At 64.0% G+C, this 15,781-nt stretch overlaps 1 protein-coding gene across 4 annotated transcripts in view; it reads left to right on the forward strand.

The window, feature by feature from the left end:
• Nucleotides 1-15,781, forward strand: part of ACOX3 (acyl-CoA oxidase 3, pristanoyl) — a 31,903-nt gene that overhangs the window by 4,202 nt on the left and 11,920 nt on the right. For all 4 annotated transcript variants that reach the window (XM_036327796.1, XM_036327804.1, XM_036327811.1 and 1 more), the window contains exons 4-13: nucleotides 821-895; nucleotides 1,564-1,653; nucleotides 2,423-2,566; nucleotides 4,923-5,011; nucleotides 8,364-8,460; nucleotides 9,230-9,412; nucleotides 11,147-11,269; nucleotides 11,668-11,788; nucleotides 14,068-14,190; nucleotides 15,096-15,209. In XM_036327796.1, coding sequence (XP_036183689.1) covers nucleotides 821-895; nucleotides 1,564-1,653; nucleotides 2,423-2,566; nucleotides 4,923-5,011; nucleotides 8,364-8,460; nucleotides 9,230-9,412; nucleotides 11,147-11,269; nucleotides 11,668-11,788; nucleotides 14,068-14,190; nucleotides 15,096-15,209 — 1,159 coding nt within the window. The remainder of the gene's footprint in view (nucleotides 1-820; nucleotides 896-1,563; nucleotides 1,654-2,422; nucleotides 2,567-4,922; nucleotides 5,012-8,363; nucleotides 8,461-9,229; nucleotides 9,413-11,146; nucleotides 11,270-11,667; nucleotides 11,789-14,067; nucleotides 14,191-15,095; nucleotides 15,210-15,781) is intronic.

A 15,781-nucleotide genomic window follows, 5' to 3' on the forward strand; every position in this document is an offset into this window, starting at 1 on the left:
ACACACACACACTCACACACACTCATACACACTCACACACTCTCACACACACACACTCACACACACTCATACACACACACACACTCATACACACACACACTCACACACACTCATACACACACTCACACACACTCACACACACTCATACACACACACACACTCACACACACTCATACACACTCACACACTCTCACACACACACACTCACACACACTCATACACACACACACTCATACACACACACACACTCACACACACTCACACACACTCACACACACTCATACACACACACACACTCACACACACTCATACACACACTCACACACACTCATACACACACACACACTCACTCGCACTCACTCGCACACACATACACTCACTCACACACACACTCACACACACACACTCATTCACACACACTCACACACACACTCATACACACACTCACACAACAAGCAGAAACCAGCCACCACCAAACAACCCAAAACATGAAAACGAAGTGAACAAACACCGCTTGGCGAGTCACGGTCTGCCCGCTGTTGTCAGAGGGAAAGAGGGCCCGCTTTGCCCTCACGCACCCTCCTCCCCGCCCTCCTGTCCTGTCCCTTGTTCGTCACAGTCCCTCGGGTGTCCTGCAGGCATGAAAGTCCCAGGTGACTGTTGAACCTACACAGACTGCTTGGGATGGGGCCCAGGTCTCCTCCCCCTGGAGCCTGGCGTGATGGTAGTTAGCTGTCAGGGCTGCGGGGTGGGGGGGGGCGGCCAGGACGGCGGTATTCTCTACCTTCCACCTGTTAATGGAGCGATGTTATATTTTCAGGTGTTTGGATCAGCGATTTTCAACTCTGGTTCTGAAAGGCATTTCAAATACATTCCCAAGATCTTCAACATGGAGGTAAGTTTGGGGGAAGGGGTGTTGTGAGCCGCGATCCCTCACCTGTTCTCTGGGGTGTGTGGAAGGGCTGCCGGTGGGGCCGGGGGAGGAGGCGGGGACTCTCGCTCAATGATGGGGATCTTGTTCTCAGTTAATGCTGCTCTTGACAGATGTGGTCTGCCAAGCCCAGCACTGAATGAATTTAGCTTTTTCTTGTTGTTTTGTTAATCCTCACCAGAGGATAGTTTTACATGGATTTTTAGGGAGAGTGGAAGGGACAGGAAGAGACAGAGAGACACCAATTGGTTGCCTCCTGCATGCGCCCCATCGAGCCTGCAACCCAGCTACCCATCCTTAGCCAGAATCGAACCCTGGACCCTTCAGTCCGAGGGCCAGTGCTCTATCCACTGAGCAGAACTGGCTGGAGTGAGCTTTTTCTTATCAAAGCAAAGCCCCGTTTTCTTGTGCTGCCCGGGCGCGGCTCTGCCACCAGGCCAGCTTGGCGGGGCCGCTGTTGGCACGTCTGGGCGGCGTGGCGGCCAGCACAGCAGAGGGGCGTGGTGCGGTCACCGGTTGGTTAGATGGCAGAGGAGATGGGGCCTCCATCTTCGTCCTCACGGAGCGGTGGGCAGGCCCCTCCGGGGACCGCGAAGGGGTCCCACCTGACGTGGTGTCCGCCCTCACGCTAGATCTTCGGCTGTTTCGCGCTGACCGAGCTCAGTCACGGCAGTAACACCAAGGCCATGCGGACGACCGCCCACTACGACCCGGCCACCGAGGTAGGTGCTGTGTCCCCTCTGCCTCTGGGCTTCGGGCGCCTGACACGTGGTGCGGTCAGGAGTGACACCGGTCAGTCCCCGAGACCCGCCTCACACACGTGAGCCTGCCGAGTGCACACGCGCCCCCCGCGCCAACCCGGGGAGCTCAGGGGTGACCACTGACTGGAGGTCAGTGAGGGACACGGGGGAGTGGGGGGAGGGGAGGAGGGACACGGGGGAGTGAGCGGGTAACACCCCGGAGGCGGTCAGGCCTCGCCGCTGAGGGTTCACCACCCGTTGTCCAGCTGCGTGGTTTTGCGTGGGTTGTGTTGTTTGACATATCGATCACCGTTTCCTTTCCTTTCTTGCTTTAACCCTGGCCTGAGGATGTTTTATTGGCTTTTGGAGAGAAAAGAACTGGGAGAGGAGCGCTGATGTGGGAGAGAAGTATCGATCAGTTGCCTCCCGTATGCGCCCCAACTGGGGACCCAGCCCCCAACCCCAGGTAGGGCCCCGACCGGGAATCGAACCCACAACCTTCTGCTGTCCAGGACGCCGCTCCCAGCAGCCGAGCCACCAGCCAGGGCTTCGGCCTGGTTTTCCGCAGGGAGGTCCTTTAAGTTGTCAGGCCCAGGGGTCCGCTCCCTGTGGAAAGGAGCCAGCTGCCTCCCGGGAACGGACACCTCCCCTGGGTTCCTGCTCCCGCCCAGAGTGTGACCCGAGAGCCCTCGGAGGAAAGGAGCCGCCCTTGCTCCAGCCGAGCTGCTGACCGTCACCCTTTCCCGTGCAGGAATTCATCATCCACTCCCCCGACTTCGAAGCCGCCAAATTCTGGGTCGGCAACATGGGCAAGACGGCAACGCACGCAGTGGTGTTCGCGCAGCTGTACGTGCCGGGGGGCCAGTGCCACGGCCTGCACCCCTTCCTCGTGCAGGTGGGCTGCGTGGGGCGGGGGGGGGGGTTGTCGGAGACGCGGTCCTCGCCACGGGGGCGGGTGCTGCCGGCATTCCTGTGTAGACGAGGATGCCGCTAAGCCTCCTACAGCCCAGGGGGATCCCCGAGAAAGGACCGTGCACCCCGAGGACCGGCTGCTGCTGCTGAGCCCTGGGCCCCGGGGTCGCGGGGGGAGGACTTTCCATCCCATCGGCCAGGTGGGCATCGGCTCTGACCCGTGGCTCAGGTCTGGACGGCCCGGCCAGGTCTGGGGTCCCCTGGAGTGTTGGGTCACAAATAGGAAGTCACTGCCCAAGGAGTGGCCGTGGGACTGGGGGCCGGGCAGGGGCTCCCCGACCCGGGGCTGCTGCAGGTCCAGAGCCGGGGCTTCCAGAAGCTCCTTCAGGCCTTCCCGCCGGGGCTGCTGATGCCCAGGAATGCCCACTGGCCCCGCCGAGACCCAGTCTGGCATTTTTGTTAAGCCTTCCTGCTGGAGGTGGGGGTGGGGGTGGGGGTAGGTGGAGCTGAAATTCATACCACATGCAATTGCCCGTTTTAGAGGGAACGGCTCAGGAGCACTTAGTGCCTCAGAGCCCCACAGTCCTGCCCGTCTCCCCGAAACGTGTCCTCTAGGGCACCCCCCCCCCAGGTTGGCACCACTCGGCCCCCCGGTTCCCAGAATGAAGCTCCGTGTCCTGAGACAGGGCTCCCGGGCGAGGACTGCCTGCTGCTCCGTCTCCTTTCCTGGGTCTGCTTATTGGGAACTCGTCGGGGAGCAGAGATTCAGAGAAACACGTTAGGCGCCCGGTCAGTGTGGCGCAGGGGCTGAGCGTCAACCCCTGAACCAGGAGGTCACAGTTCGACTCCCGGTCAGGGCACATACATGCCCAGGTTGCAGGCTCGGTCCCCAGTCGGGGGCGTGCAGGAGGCAGCCGATCAATGAGTCTCTCCCTCTCCCTTCCTCGCTGAAATAAAAAATATATACATATTTTAAAAAGCAACGTTAGGCCATCTCTCCCACAGCAACATGTCGTAGCCTCTTTGTCATTTTACTAAAACCGCCAGGAAGGCCTGCACCTCAGGCGGGAGCATGGGGCCCTCCAGCCCTCCAGGCAGCTGACCAGCTCCCGGCTTCGTTCTGCTGTGGCCGCAGGACCAAAACCCAACGCCCAGTACGGAGGCCCGAGCCCAGGCCAGGTGTGGGCGGGCCGCTCCCGCTGGAGGCTCCGGAGGAGGGTCCTCCCGCCTGGTCCAGCTCTAGTTCCTGCCCGAGGTACCGGGGTGCGGCCCATCGCCCAGGTCTCTGCTCCGTCTCCTCTCGCATCCTGTCCTCCTGGCTCTCCTGGGCCACTTGTCCTGGGATTTGGGTCCCGCCGGGGTAATCCGGGGAGATCTCGCTGTTGGGGTCCAACCCCAACAGGTCCAGGGGTCCCCAAAGGTGTGGACGGAGTCGGCGAAGAAGGAATGACACGGAGACAGCGTTCAGTTGATCAGCAGCCTAGCCAGGATCTCTAGCCAGGAACTCCAGCCAAGTTCTGTCCAGGATCTCCAGCCAAGTTCTGGTGTTTATTGTCTTGTTACATCTGTTTTTATACCAGTTGATTTTAATCCTGTCAATTTCTATTGCAAAGGTTAGGGCGTTTCTTATCTCCATTCCAGGGAGTAAAGATTATGTAGCTTAAGGGTGATTGTTTGTAGTTAAAGTGATTAACTACCCGCCTGGCACTTAGTTAAGGGGTTTTATCCCCTCCATAACTTCAGGGAAAAATCCCTACCCGGGGAAACAACCTTTCTCGGAGAAGTGACCTTGGTTAAAACACATAGTGCCAAGAAGGTGAGCAAACATATTAAGAACAGTATGCCATATACGCCAGGTCCCTTGAAACATGCTGTGCAGATGTTTCTTTCCTGCAGCAACTGTGTCAAGCAGCAAGGATGGACCGGCTCCCGGCATCTCGCCTCGAACTCCTTCTCTGTCGCATCTGCAAAGTCCCCGCTCACCCGTCCCAGAGGATGCGTTGTGCTCCTGCAGCTGCCCTGGGAGCTGGGCCTCCGGGGCTGAACACGCTCATTCTGGGTTTTTTGTTTTTTTTTAAAATATATTTTATTGATTTTTTACAGAGAGGAAGGGAGAGAGATAGAGAGTTAGAAACATCGATGAGAGAGAAACATCGATCAGCTGCCTCCTGCACATCTCCCACTGGAGATGTGCCCGCAACCCAGGTACATGCCCTTGACCGGAATCGAACCTGGGACCTTTCAGTCCGCGGGCCAACGCTCTATCCACTGAGCCAAACCGGTTTCGGCTCATTCTGGGTTTTGTGCGCTCAGTGTGCTGTGTTCTGTGCTGTGTGCAGATTCGGGACCCGAAGACCCTCCTCCCCATGCCCGGCGTGATGGTGGGCGACATAGGGGAGAAGCTCGGGCAGAACGGTCTGGACAACGGGTAAGTGCACCTCAGCCTCATGGTCTCGGCTCTCCTCTGCTCAAGCTTTCCTCTGTGGGTGGTCTGGGCGCTCTCCTCTGTGGGTGGTCTGGGCGCTCTCCTCTGTGGGTGGTCTGGGCGCCCCCCTCTGCGGATGGTCTGGGCGCTCTCCTCTGTGGGTGGTCTGGGCGCCCCCCTCTGTGGGTGGTCTGGGCGCTCTCCTCTGTGGGTGGTCTGGGCGCCCTCCTCTGTGGGTGGTCTGGGCGCCCCCCTCTGTGGGTGGTCTGGGCGCCCTCCTCTGTGGGTGGTCTGGGCGCCCTCCTCTGTGGGTGGTCTGGGCGCCCCCCTCTGTGGGTGGTCTGGGCGCTCTCCTCTGTGGGTGGTCTCCGCGCTCTCCTCTGTGAGTGGTCTGGGCGCCCCCCTCTGCGGATGGTCTGGGCGCTCTCCTCTGTGGGTGGTCTGGGCGCTCTCCTCTGTGGGTGGTCTGGGCGCCCTCCTCTGCGGGTGGTCTGGGCGCCCCCCTCTGAGGATGGTCTGGGCGCTCTCCTCTGTGGGTGGTCTGGGCGCCCCCCTCTGCGGATGGTCTGGGCGCTCTCCTCTGTGGGTGGTCTGGGCGCTCTCCTCTGTGGGTGGTCTGGGCGCCCCCCTCTGCGGATGGTCTGGGCGCTCTCCTCTGTGGGTGGTCTCCGCGCTCTCCTCTGTGAGTGGTCTGGGCGCCCCCCTCTGTGGGTGGTCTGGGCGCTCTCCTCTGTGGGTGGTCTGGGCGCTCTCCTCTGCGGGTGGTCTGGGCGCCCTCCTCTGCGGGTGGTCTGGGCGCCCCCCTCTGCGGATGGTCTGGGCGCTCTCCTCTGCGGGTGGTCTGGGCGCCCCCCTCTGCGGATGGTCTGGGCGCTCTCCTCTGTGGGTGGTCTGGGCGCTCTCCTCTGCGGGTGGTCTGGGCGCTCTCCTCTGTGGGTGGTCTCCGCGCTCTCCTCTGCGGGTGGTCTGGGCGCTCTCCTCTGTGGGTGGTCTCCGCGCTCTCCTCTGCGGGTGGTCTGGGCGCCCTCCTCTGTGGGTGGTCTAGGCGCTCTCCTCTGTGGGTGGTCTGGGCGCTCTCCTCTGTGGGTGGTCTCCGCGCTCTCCTCTGTGGGTGGTCTCCGCGCTCTCCTCTGTGGGTGGTCTAGGCACTCTTCCCCACGGTCTGGCCTCAGGGGTTAGATTCATGCCAAGCCCAAGGCCGTGGGGCCGCTCGTGCCTGTGATTTCGCGGAACCCTTAGCACTATCCCATGCCCTCCACACTCCCGTGGGGCCATGTAACTCAGCAGGGACACACGCCTCCCCTCCACACTCAGAGCCACGTCATGAGGGCCTCCCAACACTAGGAGGTGTAAGAGAGCCGAGTACTGAACAGTGAACTTGCCTTCAGGCCCAGGCCAGACCAAGGCAGCTGGGACGGAGGGACCCTCAGCTGGGCAGCGCCGAGCTGTGATGGGCCTGCCTCCCCCAGACGCGGGCCCGCCAGTGACCTGGAGCTCAGCATCCACCCGTGTCCACACTGACCCAGGTGGTGGGGGCGGCGTGGCGTGGACTCCAGGGCGGGGGAGGGTGGGCCCAGCAGGGGGCATCCTTGGGAGTGGCCGTACGTGGTCCCCGACCCCAGCCTTCGAAGGGTCAGTGACCTGTCCAGGGTCCCAGGCACATCCCTCCTCCTTCCCGGCCGCGGCGCATACGCCCAGCAGAGGGCGCACGGGTTTCAGGGACAGGAACCCGGCGGGGTGTCGGGCTGCCTGCCCTAGTCATCTAATTCTGCGTCAGCGTTAGAACTGAGTGCTGGTGGTTTTGGTCTGAGATCCTTTCTCTTGGGGATATAGGTTAGAGCTGGTCATTTCACAAGAATACCCAAGCCCTAACCGGTGTGGCTCAGTGGATAGAGCGTTGGCCTGCGGACTCAAGGGTCCCAGGTTTGATTCCGGTCAGGGGCATGTATCTTGGTTGTGGGCACATCCCCAGTGGGGAGTGTGCAGGAGGCGGCTGATCGATGTTTGTCTCATCGATGTTTCTAACTCTCTATCCCTCTCCCTTCCTCTCTGTAAAAAATCAATAAAATATATTTAAAAAAAAAAAGAACATCGGAGGATGTGGGATGACTCTAGAAAATAGACAGAACTTGTACGGGTACATTTAGGTGAGTAACTAAAAGCAAAATGAAGACCCTCCCTGTGAGAGCCTGGCCTCTGACCCTGCCTGGGCGGAGACCTGCTCACCCGGTGCGTGGAGGTGCTGGGCCCTGGGCCTCGGGGATCCACCTTGCAAGTGGCCAAGGACGTCCCGTGTGGGGCCGGGTGCGCTTGGTCCCGGGAGCAGGTGTGTGCAATGCTTGGGAGCCCGGCCCGCCACCCGCAAGCTCCCAGCACACGCCCCTCCCCCCATGTCACACGCACACCCCTGTGTCCGCTGGGGACCCTGGGAATCGGCCTGCAGGCTGGCCCCGGGCTGGCCCCCAGCCGGCCGGCCCTGGCACAGCCCTTGTGGAGTAAGGTGCCCAGAGAGGGAGGAATTGTGCTCTCGGTAAACCATGGAGAGCGAACCCTGTGTGCTGCAGACACGCTCAGACTGGTCCTGTCTCGGGTGCGAGAAAGGGACAGCGTCCTTACGGGGAACAGGAGCTGACAGCCGCTCGCAAAGGCCTTCCTTGGCTTCTGGCGACAGGCGTCACTCGGTGGGCACCGAGTCTGCCCTTGGAAACCGGGTATCGGATCAGATGCCCCGATAGGCCTTCCGGGGGCTGGGGCCCCCCCCCTCGGCCAGTCAGCACACCCCACAAAGGCCCTGGTGCTGGGGCTCACCCGCAGGGCCCCGGTGCGCCGCGTGGGCCTGCCCAGGGCCTGGTCTGCGCTGACCTTCCTCTCCCCCTCGGGAGGCGCCCACAGAGGCTGGCCCCAGCCTGGTCACCCGCAGGGGCCTGGCCGCCTGCTGAGTACCCCACCACAGGCATCCTTGTCGCTTCCTGGGAAGGAGGGGAGCCGGCTGGTTTGAGGGTCACAGTGCCATCCGCTGCAGGCCTCGAGGGGGCCAGGCCCTTTAGTGCAGAGCGGGGTCCCTCCAAGGGCTCACACCATCTTGGGGGGTTTAGGTGCCCAGGTTGTAGGAGCGAAGGTCTCCCGCAAGGCCCCTGCTGTGCGCCCAGGAAGGCTGGGGCGGGGCCTGCAGGAGCGAGGGCGGTTGCTGCAGGCAGGCAGGCAGGAGGGTGGTGTCCAGCAGGGCAGAGCTGCCGGCCAGGGCCCTGGCTGGGGTGGAGGTGAGGATGGGGACCAGACGGGGCACAGCAGGTGGGGGAAGCAGCCGTCGGGAGGTGCTGCTAGTAACCCGTGGCCCCCGTCCTCGTCCCCACAGATTCGCCATGTTCCACAAGGTCAGGATCCCTCGCCAGGACCTCCTCAACCGGACGGGAGACGTCACCCCCGAGGGCACCTACATCACCCGCTTCAAGGTACAGCGTCGGCACAGGAGCTGGGGTGGGTGGCAGATCTCATAGGTCTGGGTTCCGGTGCCACCAGCAAGGAAGGTGGTGCTTGGGTCAGGCACCCCCGGGGGCACTGCCTCCACTCCCCCCGCTGCCCCGCCAGCCCTCGGGGTGTCAGGGAGCCCTGCCTGATGGGGAGGTCCGGAGGTGAAGGCTGCCTGGCCCACAGAGGGGGGCGAGTGTTCTCTGGTGTCCAGGGCTCGGTGCCCCACGTCCTGTAGGACACAGTGCTCCGCTCGGAGCTGAAAGCGAAGGTGAAACATGGGCCCCCAAGGGGTTGTCCCTTTTAAAAGAACTTGGATGAGCATCGTGCACTTTAAAAGGGTGTCGCTTGCGGGGAGAGGGGTTTGGGGCCTGAGGGTCAAAGGCCGGCAATTTTTAAACAAAACGTGGGCTCCAGCCGAGCGCTGTCCATCTGGGGTCGCCCCACCTGCACGCCTGGTCTCAGCTGACAGGTGGCCCCGCCCCGGGTGGGAGCCTGCAGACTCCCTGGCTAGGACCCCCTTCCTCGTGGAGCTGAGTGCCCCGGGGCCTCCCCACCCGTCCCACGAGGGTCATCAAGGCCCTGCCCCTGCGCCCGGCCCCCCTGCCTGGAGGTCTGCGGCAGGCGCCTGGGCGGGGCTCGCGGCGGCCACCTGCCCGCTGAGAGGAGGAAGGAGCGCCCGTCTGTGTGCCTCTCCGTGTCGCGGCCGCGAGGGTGGCCGTGGCTCTGACGCGCCCCGCGCTCTCCCCGCAGGACAGCAGGCAGCGCTTCGGCGCGTCGCTGGGCGGCCTGTCCGCGGGCCGCGTCTTCATCGTGGGCATGTGCGTGGTGAACCTGAAGCTGGCCGTGTGCATCGCCCTGCGGTTCTCCGCCACCCGGCGCCAGTTTGGACCGGCCGACGGGGAGGAGGTGCCGGTGCTCGAGTACCAGCTGCAGGTCGGCCTCCCTCTGGGTGTCACTGGGTGTCATTGCTCTCTGGGAGCTGAGCCAACCTGCCCAGCAGGTCCCAGAGCCGTGGGCGGGCAGTCGCCACGGAGGGAGGCAGGCGGCAGGCGGGGAGGCGAGGCCGGTGGTAAAAGGGCTTTAATGAAAGGGTCCGTGCGACGCCCCGGTAAGCAGGCAGGAGCGCCCTGGGAGGCTCCGGGGAGACGGGTGTGCTGCGCCCCTGGGCAGCCCTGCAGGCTTTGGCAGGTGGCCTGCACACCCAGGTGCTGGCCCCGCCATCCATCCACCCTTAGAAATGGCCCCCGTGTGCACGCCGTCTGCTGGGCGGCTCTCGGAGTAGCGGGAGGGACCCTCGTCCTGCAGGTCTGCAGAGCGGGCGGCCGACGGTCACCTGGAGAGGGGACACGCATGTTTTCACGTGAACAGCCTTCCACTCCTCGGGGTCGGTCTTTTTTTTTTTGGAGGCGAGGGAAGGAGGGAGAGAGGGAAATATTGATGTGAGAGAAACACACTGATCGGTTGCCTCCTGCACTTGCCTCCTCGGGGCGGGGGATCGAACCTGCAGCCCATGTCGCTGCCCTGGACCTGGAATAGAACCCAGGACCCTCCGGGGCGCAGGCCGTCGCTCCAGCCCCTGAGCTGCACTCGCCAGGGCTCGTGCTGGTCTTCACAGCACCGCCCCCAGCTCATGGGTGGGCTGAGGACGGCAGGTGACTCCTGTCGGAGGTCGTAGCGAGGCCTGGCCCGGGGCGTGGGCCGAGCCACACGTAGGCAGAGCGTGTTGAGTGAAGCCCCAGGAGCTGTGACTCTCACAGCTGGCCTCTGAGTGCTTCTTGCACTGTGGCTGCGAGCGAGTGCCTGTGCCTGCCGTGGCCCCTTCCCCACCACCCCAACCCTGCAGCCTCGCTCCCCTGCTGCTGTGGCCCCTTCCCCACCACCCCAACCCTGCAGCCTCGCTCCCCTGCTGCCGTGGCCCCTTCCCCACCACCACTGCCCCTGTGGCCCATGAGGTTGCCACGCATCAGCCCGCCTGGGCAGCGAGTGGCTCAGTGAGTGAGAGCCCCCTTGCGCCACAGTGCTGGGCTCTCACCCAGGTCCGCGCCCACTGCTGTGTGCCCTCAGCCAGGCCCTGGACCTCTCTGTGCTCCAGTGCCTCACTTGTAAGCTGGTGACAGCCCCTCTTCCTGGTGGGTGTAAGGATTAGACCCATTGGTGCGGAAGCAGCAGGTGGCACGTGTCGGGCATGTGACATTTGGGCACTGACCGCGGTGGTGGGTGGTGGAGGCCTTTCCCGGCTCCTCCCCAGGCCCTGCCACCCCGGGGCTCTGCATGTGCCCGGTGACCAAGCCCGCCCCCTGCCTCCGAGGGCCTCTGGCTCTCCGTGAGCCTCGGTTCCCCCATCTCCCTCCTCGGCTCACGAAGCACCAGGCATCACGGGCCAGCCCGCGCTCTGGGCATGGAGGCCGGTGTGGCGGGGTCCCAGTGGTGGACACTATGCCGGCGTCATGGTGGGGGCAGCGGGGAGGGTGGGCATGCGGGGCTGCACACGGCTCCGTGGTGCCTGTGGGGGTGGTCGGGTGGAAGAGGAACCATTGCGTGTCTCGGAAACACAGGAGACGCGTTGGGGGGCCAGGGGGCCGGCTCTCACCGCTCCCGTCTCAGGCCTCCTCCACACGCCCTGGGGCGCGGGTGGGAGGGGCTCACGCCGCCCGTGACTCCCTGCAGCAGTGGCGCCTGCTCCCGTACCTGGCGGCGGCCTACGCCTTGGACCACTTCTCCAAGTCACTCTTCTGGGACCTGATGGCGCTCCAGCAAGGCCTCCAGCAGGACGACCGGAGCGCCAGGCAGGTGAGAGGGACTCGCTTTTCTCTGCTTTTTAAAAAAATGTATATTTTTTATTGATTTCAGAGAGGAAGGGAGAGGGAGAGAAACATCAGTGATGAGGGAGAATCATCGATCGGCTGCCTCTTGCACGCCCCACACTGGGGATGGAGCCTGACACCGGGGCCTGTGGCCTGACCGGAATCGAACATTGACCTCCTGGTTCATAGGCGGTGGATGCTCAACCACCGAGCCACGCCAGCCGGGATGAATCCCCTTTTTTCAAGCTGAGAGTGGGATTCTTTCTCCTGCTGAAGGGTGTGTTGGATTAACTGGAGGGACATGTGCCTTTGACGCCCCGGCTGACCGGAACCTCTCCGGTGTCAGAGCCTCTGTTCACTGTGCCCTTTGCATTCCTCCTCAAGGCAGAGCTGGGACGTGAGATCCACGCCTTGGCGTCGGCCGGCAAGCCCCTGGCCTCATGGACGGCCCAGCGGGGGATCCAGGAGTGCCGCGAGGCGTGCGGAGGCCACGGCTACCTGGCCGGTAGGTTTTAGAGACGCGAGTGACCGTTTTCTGTCCTTACCCCTCCCACTCGCTCCAGACCGGGGGTCGGCACACTGCGGCCTCCCGGGCCAGACCGGCTACCCCCGGCTTTCATGGCCACCCCTTCCCACATTTCCCATGGCCGTGCTCACCCTGCATCGGTCGCTCAGTGGTCCCGACAGAGCCTGAAACGGTCGCTGTCTGGCCCTTCGCAAGTTTGCCGCCACCCTGCCCTGGACGGTCCCCGTGTTCCGATGCCCAGTATTCCTGGAAACATGGAACTCGGGGCGGGGGGGGGGGGTGTGGAGGACCCCGAGGGAGCCCCTACACACCAGAGCGGGGAGGAGATCATCTCTTCGTTTGAATCATAACTTTCTGGTTAAGGACTTGGCAGTAAATCGACATCAACTTTTGTTCTGATGAAAAACTGTTAAACAGGAAAAATAAGTTCTTAGTGGCCTTGGCTGTTGGTTGGTCAGCTGGTGTGTGGGTAAGAGAGTGGGCAACCCGTCCTGGCTCTGCCACTCTAGCCTTGTCACCGTGAGCAAGCCACCTGCCCCTGCTGAGCCTCAGCGTTCTCCCCTGTGGAAAGGGGGTGCAGATACGATCCCACAATGGAGGTTCTGGCACCGGCTAAGTGAATTAATGCACACAAAGCATTTGGCACAGTGTCGGGCGTCCAGGACGTGCTCTGAGGCTTTTATTGGCTGTTGTTTCTTGAATTATCCGGATTACAGTCGCTATTACTTGCAGCTGGCCTGCCCAACTTCCTGTGTCCCCACCTCGAGTGACTGGTGAAGTCCCGGTCCCTCTGAGAAGGCCGCGTGCACATCGAACAACAGACTTGGCAGAGCCCTGACAGTTCAAACCTCCGACAGCGTCTCAGGCTCTGGCCGAGTCGGGGCGCCCTGGGGACGGCTGGGGATACGTGCGCCTTCCCGCGGGCCGTCCCAGGTGCTTCTCGAGCAGGGCGGCCGGCGTGGCCCTCGGCGCCCCACGCTCCGCCTCCCCCCGTCACTAACTGACGAGCTGGAAACCACGGCTCCACACGGGTTCCTTGCGTGCTTTGTCTTCCACGAAATGCTCTTTGTAGTTTTTGTTTGTTGCTGTAGCTCTGGGAGACGCTATGAATAGTTTAGAATGAGGCATTGAATCTTGCGGCATTGCAGACAACAGAAACGCCCAATCGAGTGTCCTCGCGCAGACAAGCGCAGGGCTCGCACCCCAGGGCTGAGCGCAGCGGGGGGGGGGGGGTTCGGGGGTGCCGGGGGGGGGGGGGCCCCTTTGGCTTGCAAGGCGATTGCAAACTTTCTCTAAGTCAGTGGTTCTCAACCTTGGCTGCACATTCGAATCACCTGGGAATCTTTTTAAAACCCTGGTTTCTGGGCCTCATCCTCCGGAACTTCTGTTTCTTTGTTACGGGGTGGGGCCACAACATTAGTAACAAAGAAACAGAATTTCCGGAGGATGAGGCCCAGGAATCAGGATTTTAAAAAGATTCCCAGGTGATTCGAATGTGCAGCCAAGGTTGAGAACCACTGCTCTAAGGGCTCCCAGCCCCTCCCTGCAGCGGCCTGGCCCTGGCAGGGGCGGCGAGTCCAGAACGATCCACCGATCAATCGGGTGTGACAGGGGCCCCTGCCCAGCAGCATGTGACCCTGAGGGGCGGACTCCACTTTTCCCTGCTGGCCCCGCCCTCGGCCTGGGTCCGAGAACATTCTCCCCAGAGGAAGGCCACCCAACCGGTGATGAGGGCCTGGAGGGCACACCTTGCAAAATATGTAAACAATCCGGGGTAATTAACCAGCTAGAGAGACCACAGGAGAAACGTGAGCGTCTCCTTCAGCTGGGCAGGCCCCCTGTGTAAGAAGAGGGGTTCACTCAGGACCCCCACGCTGCAGGCAGCTTCGGCCAGGTGCCTCGCGAGGAGGGTGCTGAGGACGGCGTGCTTTTTAACCTTTTAATTTAATTCTCCCCTCACCTTCCATCCCTCCGTGCCCTCCGCCACCTCCTCCACCCCGACCCCGGCACGCTGCTTGCGTGCTCACTGTGCTGCATTTCTCAGGGGCTGCTGGCTCCCGCGGGCCCCCCGGGCCGGCACCGAGCGTCCTTCCGGCTCCACTGCCCCCAGCGCGCAGGCCGTGTGGCCGGGGGTGGGGGGGAGCGCGTGGAGCAAGTGCCGTGTCCCCGCCCCACCCTGGCCGGACCTTGCGTTCCCAGGGTGACGGCATTCCTGCCACGTGCACCTGAAGTGACGGAAACCCGTGGGCTCGTTGCAGTGAACCGCCTGGGCGACCTCAGGAACGACAACGACCCCAACTGCACGTACGAAGGCGACAACAACGTGCTGCTGCAGCAGACCAGCAACTACCTGCTCGGGCTGCTGGCGCAGGGGGGCCCAGGTGAGCATCACCTGCTCGGGCTGCCGGCGCAGGGGGGCCCAGGTGAGCATCACCTGCCCCCCGGGTGAGCATCACCTGCTCGGGCTGCCGGCGCAGGGGGCCCGGGTGAGCATCACCTGCTCGGGCTGCCGGCGCAGGGGGCCCGGGTGAGCATCACCTGCTCGGGCTGCCGGCGCAGGGGGCCCGGGTGAGCATCACCTGCTCGGGCTGCCGGCGCAGGGGGGCCCAGGTGAGCATCACCTGCCCCCCGGGTGAGCATCACCTGCTCGGGCTGCCGGCGCAGGGGGCCCGGGTGAGCATCACCTGCTCGGGCTGCCGGCGCAGGGGGCCCGGGTGAGCATCACCTGCTCGGGCTGCCGGCGCAGGGGGCCCGGGTGAGCATCACCTGCTCGGGCTGCCGGCGCAGGGGGCCCGGGTGAGCATCACCTGCTCGGGCTGCCGGCGCAGGGGGCCCGGGTGAGCATCACCTGCTCGGGCTGCCGGCGCAGGGGGCCCGGGTGAGCATCACCTGCTCGGGCTGCCGGCGCAGGGGGGCCCAGGTGAGCATCACCTGCCCCCCGGGTGAGCATCACCTGCTCGGGCTGCCGGCGCAGGGGGCCCGGGTGAGCATCACCTGCTCGGGCTGCCGGCGCAGGGGGGCCCAGGTGAGCATCACCTGCTCGGGCTGCCGGCGCAGGGGGCCCAGGTGAGGCTCCGCTGAGCTGAGGCGCCCTGACCTCGCACGGGCGTGGGTTCTCGGGCCCCCAGAGTTCGCTCTTCCCTCAGCTGGCTCTGTGTTTGAGGGCGGGAGGGGTCGCGCCATGTGCCCGGCCCCTCCCCCGTCATTGCTGAGGCGGGTGGGGGGACCCTCCCGGGCACGCGCTGTGCGTGGGGCCTCGGGCTCCCCGGTGACTGAGTGCTCCCAGGTGGCGCCCGCCTCGAGAGCCCGCTGAAGTGCGCGGACTTCCTGGCGGCCTACCCCGCCCTGCTCGGCCGGCGGTTCGCGGTGACCAGCCTGCAGGACTGCCTGGACTCCGCGGGTAAGCCACCCCCCGCCCCAGCCCCCCTCTGCGCCAGGTGCCGGCGGCCACGGGGCCCAGGAGGGCCTGGGCGTTGGCGTGCCCGCACTAGTCTGCCAGCGTCCCCTGTGCCCACACTGAGCAGGCGCGGGCTGCACGGTGGACAGAGGCAGCCAGTCCCCTCCCGCAGGCCTCGTCCCGGAAGCGGGGGCCGCCCAGGGCCTTCCTTGGCCTCCCCCGGGGGAGGGCCTGTGTTCCCTGCAGGCGTGTGTGCAGCTCCTCCTTGGGCCGTCTTGTGGGGTGCGGGTGGCCGGCACGGGGTCGGCCGCACACGGGCACCGCGAGGCCCGGTCGGAGCAGCAGGTCTGCAAGGCGGTGGCCCCCACGGGCTGGGCCTGCTCCGCTCCCGGCCCCTCCCCTCGGGCAGGTCCCCCCCCGCCCCCTCCTGCCTCGGTCTCTCTCTACGCCCGGGTCACAGCGGTGGCTGCCGCGGCGGGCTTTCCTGAGGACGAGGAGCTGATGCGCGGAGCTCAGCTCGGCGTTCGTCGCCACGTGGTCACCCCTGCCACAGACTCCCCGCCAAGGGGCCCTGA

Source organism: Myotis myotis, unplaced genomic scaffold, assembly GCF_014108235.1.
Source record: "Myotis myotis isolate mMyoMyo1 unplaced genomic scaffold, mMyoMyo1.p scaffold_m19_p_1, whole genome shotgun sequence".
In the NCBI taxonomy this organism is placed as follows: Eukaryota; Metazoa; Chordata; class Mammalia; order Chiroptera; family Vespertilionidae; genus Myotis; species Myotis myotis.